We start from the raw sequence: 12429 nt of genomic DNA, 5'->3' as shown, positions 1-12429 counted from the left end.
TAAACAACACAATGTAACTCCAAGTCAATCACACTTCTGTGAAATCAAACTGTCCACTTAGGAAGCAGCACTGAGTGACAATCAATTTCACATGCTGTTGTGCAAATGGGATAGACAACAGGTGGAAATTATAGGCAATTAGCAAGACACCCCCAATAAAGGAGTGGTTCTGCAGGTGGTGACCACAGGCCACTTCTCCGTTCCTATGCTTCCTGGCTGATGTTTTGGTCACTTTTGAATGCTGGCGGTGCTTTCACTCTAGTGGTAGCATGAGACGGAGTCTACAACCCACACAAGTGGCTCAGGTAGTGCAGCTTATCCAGGATGGCACATCAATGCGAGCTGTGGCAAGAAGGTTTGCTCTGTCTGTCAGCTTAGTGTCCAGAGCATGGAGGCGCTACCAGGAGACAGGCCAGTACATCAGGAGACGTGGAGGAGGCCGTAGGAGGGCAACAACCCAGCAGGAGAACTACCCCCGCCTTTGTGCAAGGAGGAACAGGAGGAGCACTGCCATAGCCCTGCAAAATGACCTCCAGCAGGCCACAAATGTGCATGTGTCTGCTCAAACGGTCAGAAACAGACTCCATGAGGGTGATATGAGGGCCCGACGTCCACAGGTGGGGGTTGTGCTTACAGCCCAACACCGTGCAGGACGGAGAGAACACCAAGATTGGCAAATTCGCCACTGGCGCCCTGTGCTCTTCACAGATGAAAGCAGGTTCACACTGAGCACATGTGACAGACGTGACAGAGTCTGGAGACGCCGTGGAGAACGTTCTGCTGCCTGCAACATCCTCCAGCATGACCGGTTTGGCATTGGGTCAGTAATGGTGTGGGTGGCATTTCTTTGCTCGCCAGAGGTAGCCTGACTGCCATTAGGTACCAAGATGAGATCCTCAGACCCCTTGTGAGACCATATGCTGGTGCGGTTGGCCCTGGGTTCCTCCTAATGCAAGACAATGCTAGACCTCATGTGGCTGGAGTGTGTCAGCAGTTCCTGCAAGACGAAGGCATTGATGCTATGGACTGGCCCGCCCGTTCCCCAGACCTGAATCCAATTGAGCACATCTGGGACATCATGTCTCGCTCTATCCACCAATGTCACGTTGCACCACAGACTGTCCAGGAGTTGGCAGATGCTTTAGTCCAGGTCTGGGAGGAGATCCCTCAGGAGACCGTCCGCCACCTCATCAGGAGCATGCACAGGCGTTGTAGGGAGGTCATACAGGCACGTGGAGGCCACACACACTACTGAGCCTAATTTTGACTTGTTTTAAGGACATTACATCAAAGTTGGATCAGCCTGTAGTGTGTTTTTCCACTTTAATTTTGAGTGTGACCCCAAATCCAGACCTCCATGGGTTGAAAAATTTGATTTCCATTTATTAATTTTTGTGTGATTTTGTTGTCAGCACATTCAACTATGTAAAGAACAAAGTATTTCAGAAGAATATTAAATTAATTCTGATCTAGGATGTGTTATTTTTGTGTTCCTTTTATTTTTTTGAGCAGTATATTTTAGGGCCGGCCAAGTGCGGTCCGCAAAACATACGGTTGTCTGAATGCACCCTTATATAAGAAGTTCTGCACAGTTAAAAAAAAAAATATATATATATATATATTTTAGGTATTTATCGCTAAGTCCCGAGGATCCACAAGTCACAGAGAAGTGGAGGATGGATTATTAACAAGGATTTTTGTCATGATCCCAAAATCTTACACGGAAGAAGACATAAAGAGCAAGTTTAAGGTACAAGAATATTGATGCTGTATCTGACAAACGCTTGACCAGAATGTAAAGGGGATTCCTGTATGTGATGTGTAAGGAGCCGTCCGCAGGGTACAGGCATCATTTAGTGTAGCCTGCATTCTGTTAACAGATTTCTGATGGACTGTGATGACAGGTTACCATAAATTGCACCTGAATTATGTTCCCATTGCTGGCACAATTTATAAAGCAGTCTGTGCCGGGCGAGAAGATTTGGAGGCCCTCAATGCTCAGCAAGGTGGGAGATTGCTATAACGGAGGCACCAAGCTCTGTTTGTACTATATGTGCAAAAATCAAGATGCCATAGTGCTATAAGCCAGCCAAATCTGCAGCGAGAAATAGTCGCACCTTTGTGCTCTTCAGGCAGCCAACAAGCAGGATCTGACTTCTAGAAGATGAATTTATGACCCTATTAAGGTATATATGCAGGCCCAAACTCACTGCATCATACACCCCTGGTGTGAAACTGGACTAAACGCACTAGAACAGGGGTGGGCTACCTGCTTCACTCCAGATGTTGTGACACTACAAATCCCAGCATGCTCCATTTATTTCTATGAGAGTTTTGAGAACAGCAGAACAAGTATGTGAGCTAGGAGTTGTAGTCACAGGTTGCCCACCCCTGCACTAGAACCACCAGACAACAATGGCTAGCTGGAGCGGCGAGGAGGTCCACGAACATCGCCATCCTCGATGTGCAGGAAACAAAACCCTCCTATTGCCGAAATAGTAACATATGATGCAGCGAGTTCCTATCTGACCATGGGTCTATTGTACTGTCAGATAGGAACTCGCTGCATCATATGTTACTACAATGCTGAGAGTTTGGGTCAGATATGCGGCCAACAAATGACGCGCGTATCCCGGGAGGAGCACAGCCGTGTGCATGAGCACGTATGATATTTTTTTAGCCACACATTCGCTTGGACAGTAGTGTTTTGTTACGTGGTGTCTGACTCGGCTGTTCTTCCTTCTCTCACCAGGAATATGGAAATGTAGAACACTGTACAATTATTAAGAATAAGTCCACGGGGGAAAGTAAAGGCTTGGCCTACGTACGCTTCCAGAAGCCTTCTCATGCTGCCTTGGCAATTGAAAATTGTGATAGAAGTAAGTGCGGGTTTGTGGTTGTATTCTGGTTTCTGCAGATAATTAAGATGCTGAATTATTGATTGTTAATGATTCATATGACGGCATCAGACATGAGCAGAAAGGTCAATAGGAGGCGGAATGGCACAAATACATTTGAGTGCTAGAGAACAGCCACTTGTCATGTGCGAATAAAACCTACATGCAGACTTTCAGATGTGATACAAGGTTATCTAGATGGGGGTAACTTAAATTGGTGGGGGTTCAAACATTGAAACCAACCCAGTAACAAGAACGGAGGTCCCGGTCTTCTCTCCATGTGCTGTTTAAGAGAGGCAGCAGATAACACAATCAGATCTGGATTCCTGATCACCTGAGAGGTGATCGGGTCAGGTGCCAGTCTATTCGGTTAGTGGGACCATTTCACACCGCCCTGGTGTTAAGTTAGGCTAAGGTGTCATGCACTCGACCGTATGCATTTTGCAGTCTGTAAATCGCTGATCTGCAAAAAAAGTACTCCTTTACTTCAATGAGTCTGGGGTCCACGTATTGCAGTCAAGAATAGCACATGTTCTATCCTTTAGCTCAGTGGTGGCAAAACTATGGCACGGGTGCCAGAGGTGGCATTCAGAGTCCTCTCTGTGGGCACCCGCACCCTGTAAAAAAAAAGTCTATGGTGCACCAATATGCCTTAGGCTCCATTCACACGTCCGCAATGTGTTTTGCGGATACACGGAGTCACGGATCCGCAAAACACGGAAAGCGGCAATGTGCGTTCCGCATTTTGCGGACCGCACATTGCCGACATAATAGAATATGCCTGTTCTTGTCCGCAATTGCGGACAAGAATAGGACATGTTCTATTTTTTTTGCGGAAACGGAAGCACGGATGCGGAAGTGCGGATCCCGTAGAGAATGAATGGGTCCGCACCCTTTCCGCAAAATTGCGGAAAGGATGCGGACACATTTTGCGGACGTGTGAACGGAGCCTTAGGCCTCTTTCACACGGGCGTTCCAGATTTACTCCGGATGCGTCGCGTGTCCATTGCGGGAAAACCACGCGAGTAGGCACGCAATTGCAGTCAGTTTTGACTGCGATTGCGTTCCGATGTTAGTTTTTTTCCGCGCGAGTGCAATGCGTTTTGCACGCGCGTGAGAAAAAACTGAATGTGGTACCCAGACCCGGACTTCTTCACTGAAGTTCTGGTTTGGGTTAGGTGTTCTATGGATTTTATTATTTTCCCTTATAACATCGTTATAAGGGAAAATAATAGCATTCTGAATACAGAATGCTTACTAAAATGTGGATTGAGGGGCTAAAAAATTAACTCTCCTCATCCACTTGTTCGCGCAGCCGGCATCGTCTTCTTGCTTCTTCTTTCAGGATCTGCAGAAGAACCTTTGACGTAATCGCGCTCACCACGTGACGTCAGTGCAGGTCCTGCTGAATGAAGATAGAACATGCTGCAATTTTCAAGTGATGCGTGAAAATCACCGCTCATCTGCACAGCCCCATTGAAGTGAATGATTGTCCAGATTCAGTGCAGGTGCAATGCGTTCACCTCGTGTATTGCACCCGCACGGAATTCTCGCCCGTGTGAAAGGGGCCTTAGACTTTTCCTGCCATTCATCAGTGCAGGACGATGCAACACAGATATCATCCGTTTGGAGACCACGAAATACATGTGGTCGTGTGAAATGAGGACTTGGCCACATATGGTTGCACAATACACATTTACACTAAAATATTCATTTGCTTTTTAGGCTACAAAGCAATCCTGGCCGAACCCAGAAACAAAGGATCAACATCAGAATCTCAGGATTACCATGGCTCCTCTCGGCAGAAAGAGCCTGCGGTTCCCATGTACCCCTACAGTCAGACTGGTTAGTATAATGGTTATTGCTGCTCTCACATGCGGTCACAAGTGTTCAGTACAAGATCTGATATTCATGGGCTGGCACGATCATTCTGCATGCAACTGTGTGATCGAGCCAGAGTGAAAGTGGAAGGCTAGTATATAGCATATGGAAAGGTTAGAATATTTTAATAAAAACAGAAATGATTTTTAGCCAAAAATATATGAATTCCAGTAAAACATGTCCCCAAAGGTCTCCATAGCCCCCAACCCCTTAGGGACGCATGACGTACCGGTACATCATGGGTTTAAAACCGCGATTGCCGCGGGGGATTAATCAGAACAGGATGCCCGCTGAAATCACAACACCTGCGGTTGCGGCGGCGGTGCCATCGGGTCCCCATGCGGCTGTGGGGGGGACCCGATGGCATGGAAGGCAGCGCGATGTCTAAGGAAGGCATCGCGCTGCCTTCCGGTGAAGTGCCTGTGAGATCCAGTCCCCTGGATCTCACAGGCCCCGGAAGCTGTATGAGTAATACACACAGTATTACTCATACAGCAAATACATAAGTATTGGAATGCATTGTAAAGGAATATACCCCCCAAAGTTCAAGTCCCAAAGTGGGACAAAAAAAAAGTGAAAAAAAAATAAAATTTTCCACAAAAAAAAATTGCGTTTCAAGTAAAAATAAACAAAAACGTCATTTTCCACAAATAAAGTAAAAAAAAAAAAAAAGGTAAAACATAGGGGGAAAAAAAGATATAAAATATATATGGTGACCCCAAAACATAATTTTTTTTTGTTTGAAAAAAGCTGTTATGGTATAAAACTTGCATAAATCAAAAACAAGTATACATATTAGGTATCGCCGCATCCGTGACAACCTGGTCTATAAAAATATCACATGATCTAACCTGTCAGATGAATGTTGTAAATAACAAAAAATAAAACCAGCTATTTCTTGTTATCTTGCCTCACAAAAAGTGTAATATAGAGCAACCAAAAATCATATGTACCCTAAACTAGTACCAACATTCTGCCACCCTATCCTGTAGTTTCTAAAATGGGGCCGCTTTTTTGGAGTTTATACTCTAGGGGTGCATCAGGGGGGGCTTCAAATGGGACATGGTGTCAAAATAACAGTCCAGCAAAACCTGCCTTCCAAAAACCGTATGGCATTCCTTTCCTTCTGCCGTGTGCCCGTACAGCTGCCGTGTGCCCGTACAGCTGTTTACGACCACATATGGGGTGTTTCTGTAAACTACAAGAATCAGGGCCATAAATATGGAGTTTGGTTTGGCTGTTTAACGTCACATCTACACCCGGCGCAGGCGCTTTGAGGAAGGAGCGGCCGAGCGAGCGTCCTCCTCTCAGTGCGCCTGCGCCAACTGAAGACAGGTACGGCGCAGGCACCAGATTTTGAATGCAGACAGGGCCAGCCAGAGGACTATCGTGTTCGCTGGTCCTGTCAATCAACATGCGGAGGGGGCGTGTTTATGATAGGAGGATGCGGCTGCTTCCAGCAAGTAGCCGTCCTACTTGCTGGTAGACAGCTAATTTGCATATTATAAAAGTACGTTTTATTCATTATCTACTGAACCAAAATGACTAATAACATTATGTATTTATATATTACAGTATAGGGATTATAAGAAGCCAAAAAAAAAAAAAGTTTACTGGGGTGACAGAAGCCCTTTAAGGTGAAATAGGGCTGAGTCCTTAAGGGGTTAAATAGTAGGGGTTGTGTCACTTCAAGTGGCATTAATCATATTGAGAAAGTTAATACAAGGCACTTACTAATGTATTGTGTCCATATTGCTTTCTTTGTTGGCTGGATACATTTTTTTCCGTCAAATTACCGTATTTTTCGCCCTATAAGACGCACCTAGGTTTTAGAGGAGGACATTAAGAAAAAAATATTTTTCATTTATACCTAAGGTCATACCAGCAATCAGACCTCAGCTGACAGCCCCAATCAGACCCCCCCCCCCCCAATGTTAATAAGACCCCAATAAAATCTCAGCTCAGTCCCCAAAGTGTATGACCCCCAATCAGACCTCAGATAAGAGCCCCAATATAAATGAGACCCCCATTCAGACCTCAGATCAGCCCCCCAGCAGCCTCTCATCAGCCCCCATACCTCCGTACACAGGAGCAGGCAGCTCAGCCCCTAATCTGCCTGCTCATGCGTTCCCACCAACGTTCCCACTGCTGGCCGGTCCCCTATCAACCAGCCCCAGACAGGGCCGGCCGGTCTCTCACCGGACACCAGCTACCATACACCCTATCCCCCAGCGCACGCCGCGGCCGGTCCGCATCAGCGAGCATGAGCTGCAGGGGCCAGGCTCTCCTTCTCTCTTCAGGTATGTCTGGTACATCGCAGGCTGCTGTTCCTATGCCGCGCAGCCTGCGATGTACTGAGAATAATCAATACGCCGCACAATTTTAATGTCTTTGCCCTGTATTCACCCCATAAGACGCACTAGCATTCCCCCCCCCCCCCATTTAAAGGGGGGAAAAGTGCTTCTTATGGGGTGAAAAATATGGTATACACTGTTTGTTTCCATGGTTACGACCGCCCTGCAATCCATCAGCGGTGCTCGAGCTTGCATACTATAGGAAAAAGTTGCTGGCTTCACCGGTGACTGGGAACGTGAGAGCTCATATAGGCTGGTGTGTTTTTTTTTTTTTTTTTTTAAATAGTGTGTAAGCACGGCCATGCTGATGGATTACAGGGTGGTCGTAACCATGGAAACAAGCAGTGTATAATGTGATGGAAACATTAAACCAGCCAGTAAAGGAAGCAATATGGATAATAATACATTAGGAAGTACCTTTTATTAACTCTCTACATAATAAATGCCATCTGCTGAAGTGACAGCCCCTTTAACAGCTATCACCATTGACTTTTGCATTTTTAAATCTTTGGATGTGTAGGAGAAAGTGGCTACACCTGCCTGGAAAACAATGGTGGTGCTCACTCCATGCGCAATGCCGCAAAATGAAATGGGTATTGTAACGTTTAGTCAGTGTGGAGGGCACTCATTACCTAGGATTGGATGGTTGGTTGTCAGTGTAAATAGTATGAAATAAAATCAATCTACTATTTACACTGACAAACAACCATCCAATCCTAGGTAATGAGTGCCCTCCACACTGACTAAACGTTACAATACCCATTTTTTTAAAATCTTTCTTAATTTGAATTCAGCTAAATGCATACAGTTGAGCCCCGATCATACATTTCTGTGTATGAGGGAGTACTTACTACAGCCAGACATCCGTTATCTCCACGCGGCTTGTGCTTTGATGCTGCAGCTAGTTTTTAGTCAAATGAGCAAATGCGTGAAATCTTCATGATGCATAAAAAAAAAATACTGACTTCTTTTTTTTCTTCTCCTTTTCAAGAACAATATGACTACTCCGTCTATTAGGGATCGACCGATTATCGGTTTTACCGATATTATCGGCCGATATTCCGGATTTTGAACGTTATCGGTATCTGTATCTATTTTGCCGATATTCCGATAACATATTGGGAACACAGATCGCGCTGCTGACCGCGCTCTCCATGTTCCCTCAGCAGCACAGGGGAGAAGGCAGCAGTGTCTCCCTCCCCCCTGTGCCGCTGCCGCAGTGAGAGGAAGGAGGACAAGAGGAGGGGCGGGGCTGTGGCCACTGCGCCACCAATGAAGAGAAATCTCTCATTCATTCATATACAGGAGGCGGGAGCTGGCTGCAGAATCACATAGCTGGCTCCCGACCTCTATGAGCAATAGCTGCGATCTGCGGTAGTTAACCCCTCAGGTGCCGCGGATCGCAGCTACCGCTCAGAGGTCGGGAGCCGGCTATGTGATTCTGCAGCCAGCTCCTGCCTCCTGTATATGAATTAATGAGAGTTATCTTCATTGGTGGCGCAGTGCACCCCCCACCCCCATCCCAGTATTAAAAACATTGGTGGCGCAGTGCGTGCCCCCCCACCCAAGCCCGCCCCAGTATTAATCATTGGTGGCAGTGGCCACAGGATCCCCTCTCCCCTGCTCCTCCGATCGGAGCCCCAGCTGTGTAATCCTGGTGCTCCGATCGGTTACCATGGCAGCCAGGACGCTATTGAAGCCCTGGCTGCCATAGTCAGCTCCATGCTGCTGTGTGCACAAAGCACAGAGCAGCAGGGACAGTGTGAGCTCCTATTCACCCTGAGATCTATCAGGGTGAATAGGACAAGGGTTCTAGTCCCTAAGGGGGCTAAAAGTTGGTAAAAGTAAAAAAGCAAAACACCAAAATATTAAGTATAAATGAAAAAGAAAGATTTACAAAAAAAATAAAATACACGTTAACAATAAACATTAATTTTCAGCAGATTTGTGTAGGAATTAAATTTTTTTTTAAAAATGAAAATTCCCAGAATATCGGTATAAATTATCGGCTATCGGCCTGAAAGTTCACAAATTATCGGTATCGGCCCTAAAAAATCTATATCGGTCGATCCCTACCGCCTATGACAAGGTTTCAGATGCAAGAAACCAGGAAGGTGTGTCCAAACGACTGAACGTTGTGTCGCGGGTGCCCTTGGTGCAGGATCAGCTGTACAGTTTATTCGATCTTATTCCAGGACTCGAGTTTTGTGAGGTCCAGCGGGATATGTATACAACATTTGGTAAGGCCTTTTTTTTTTTTTTTTGGGCTTTATGTTACATTTAAATGCTACCTGTTGAAACTATACAACTTTCATGTGGCTGTAGTAGTAGCACTTTAGGTCACAGGGTTTATGTGCCGCTGACACAACAAGTGACAGGGCCAAGTGGCCCTCCACTGGACGTCTCTCTGAAACTGATAGTGGGTAGGATCATTTTTTTGGAAGGGTACATTTCTCAGTAGACTGCAAGATTTTGAATTATCCAAACCACCCCCTTTCATTGGATTGGGATCCTAAAACATACTCCACTGGAGCACAAGGGATTGCCACCGGAAACTGGACCATCAGATAAAGAGAAGTAGACTGTGCCATTGACTTCCGGGAGTCGTATGCCGACTGTACAACTGACCATTCAGTGTCAGACGCTGACTACAGGGAGTGCAGAATTATTAGGCAAATGAGTATTTTGACCACATCATCCTCTTTACGCATGTTGTCTTACTCAAGGCTGTATAGGCTCGAAAGCCTACTACCAATTAAGCATATTAGGTGATGTGCATCTCTGTAATGAGAAGGGGTGTGGTCTAATGACATCAACACCCTATATTAGGTGTGCATAATTATTAGGCAACTTCCTTTCCTTTGGCAAAATGGGTCAAAAGAAAGGACTTGACAGGCTCAGAAAAGTCAAAAATAGTGAGATATTCTTGCAGAGGGATGCAGCACTCTTAAAATTGCAAAGCTTCTGAAGCGTGATCATCGAACAATCAAGCGTTTCATTCAAAATAGTCAACAGGGTCGCAAGAAGCGTGTGGAAAAACCAAGGCGCAAAATAACTGCCTATGAACTGAGAAAAGTCAAGCGTGCAGCTGCCAAGATGCCACTTGCCACCAGTTTGGCCATATTTCAGAGCTGCAACATCACTGGAGTGCCCAAAAGCACAAGGTGTGCAATACTCAGAGACATGGCCAAGGTAAGAAAGGCTGAAAGACGACCACCACTGAACAAGACACACAAGCTGAAACGTCAAGACTGGGCCAAGAAATATCTCAAGACTGATTTTTCTAAGGTTTTTATGGACTGATGAAATGAGAGTGAGTCTTGATGGGCCAGATGGATGGGCCCGTGGCTGGATTGGTAAAGGGCAGAGAGCTCCAGTCCGACTCAGACGCCAGCAAGGTGGAGGTGGAGTACTGGTTTGGGCTGGTATCATCAAAGATGAGCTTGTGGGGCCTTTTCGGGTTGAGGATGGAGTCAAGCTCAACTACTGCCAGTTTCTGGAAGACACCTTCTTCAAGCAGTGGTACAGGAAGAAGTCTGCATCCTTCAAGAAAAACATGATTTTCATGCAGGACAATGCTCCATCACACGCGTCCAAGTACTCCACAGCGTGGCTGGCAAGAAAGGGTATAAAAGAAGAAAATCTAATGACATGGCCTCCTTGTTTTACCTGATCTGACCCCATTGAGAACCTGTGGTCCATCATCAAATGTGAGATTTACAAGGAGGGAAAACAGTACACCTCTCTGAACAGTGTCTGGGAGGCTGTGGTTGCTGCTGCACGCAATGTTGATGGTGAACAGATCAAAACACTGACAGAATCCATGGATGGCAGGCTTTTGAGTGTCCTTGCAAAGAAAGGTGGCTATATTGGTCACTGATTTGTTTTTGTTTTGTTTTTGAATGTCAGAAATGTATATTTGTGAATGTTGAGATGTTATATTGGTTTCACTGGTAAAAATAAATAATTGAAATGGGTATATATTTGTTTTTTGTTAAGTTGCCTAATAATTATGCACAGTAATAGTCACCTGCACACACGGATATCCCCCTAAAATAGCTAAAACTAAAAACAAACTAAAAACTACTTCCAAAAATATTCAGCTTTGATATTAATGAGTTTTTTGGGTTCATTGAGAACATGGTTGTTGTTCAATAATAAAATTAATCCTCAAAAATACAACTTGCCTAATAATTCTGCACTCCCTGTATACCATTGACCAAGCAAGATCAGACTATGACTGTGCCGTGACCGGGAACCGGATACTGACTACTTCACTTATTGTGAAGGACGGTACAAGTGAAGAACCAGGTTCTGGATGATAACTGCTACAGACTATACTGCTGACTACCAGGACCAGATGTATTCCAGTGGCCACCTGATACCCTGCAATGACTATACCACTGACCATCAGAGATAGGATGCTGGCACCATATACTGCATGTGTGAACAGCATGGGATGGATGATGAATGTTCTACAATCCAGAAGGCGCTGGTACGCTCTCTGTACCACTCACCAACAGGGAACATTTAACGACTATCGCTCCTCACCCAGTACAAGGACTTTTTTGAGCAAATGACCACCTCGAACTAGATATTGATTTTTACTACTCTGGGTGTAGCGGGCATTGACAGTACTGCTGACCACCGAGGACTGGATGCTGACTGTTCAGTTTACCACCAGCGACCAGTAATTGATTGTGCACTAACCATCAGGTACCAGACGCTGACTGTACCACTAATCTCCAGCACCAGATGCTTAATGTTCCATTTACCACCAGGGACCAGATGCATTCTGTGCCACTAACCACCAGGGAATGAACGCTAGCTGATCACTAGGGACCACATGCAGATATGTGCCATTGCCACGGGGTAAGTACACTGCAGCAGAGTTGTTTCCGGCTGATAATGTCCTCATGCCATTGATAATCCATCTCAATATACCACATGTAAGCATCACATGTGGCAGTGTGGGGTGTCACAGCCTCGGAGCAGTTCAATCAAAGCTTTCAGTGTGCGGAAATACAAACGTCCTGAGGTATGTCAATGAAAGTGTGCACTAAAATAATTGCTTAAAGGGGTTGTCCGAGTTAGAAAAAATATATAACTATAGCACTGAAAATCTGATGGGCAAGCAATATATAACTAAGCTAAGGGCTCTTTCCACACTTGCGTTCTTTGTCTTCCGGCATAGAGTTCCGTCGTCGGGGCTCTATGCCGGAAGAATCCTGATCAGGATTATCCTAATGCATTCTGAATGGAGAGAAATCCGTTCAGGATGCATCAGGATGTTTTCA

At 45.5% G+C, this 12429-nt stretch overlaps 1 protein-coding gene across 1 annotated transcript in view; it reads left to right on the top strand.

The window, feature by feature from the left end:
* Nucleotides 1-12429, top strand: part of LOC121008645 (RNA-binding protein 45-like) — a 34914-nt gene that overhangs the window by 7148 nt on the left and 15337 nt on the right. Inside the window, 5 exon segments of the mRNA XM_040441317.1 lie at nucleotides 1628-1750; nucleotides 2753-2879; nucleotides 4623-4733; nucleotides 9121-9133; nucleotides 9209-9372. Of these exon segments, the coding sequence (XP_040297251.1) occupies nucleotides 1628-1750; nucleotides 2753-2879; nucleotides 4623-4733; nucleotides 9121-9133; nucleotides 9209-9372 (538 nt within the window).

This window comes from Bufo bufo, chromosome 7 (assembly GCF_905171765.1).
Source record: "Bufo bufo chromosome 7, aBufBuf1.1, whole genome shotgun sequence".
Lineage (NCBI taxonomy): Eukaryota > Metazoa > Chordata > Amphibia > Anura > Bufonidae > Bufo > Bufo bufo.
The sequence above is the reverse complement of the archived record's forward strand: the minus strand, read 5'-3'. Positions and strand labels throughout refer to the sequence as shown.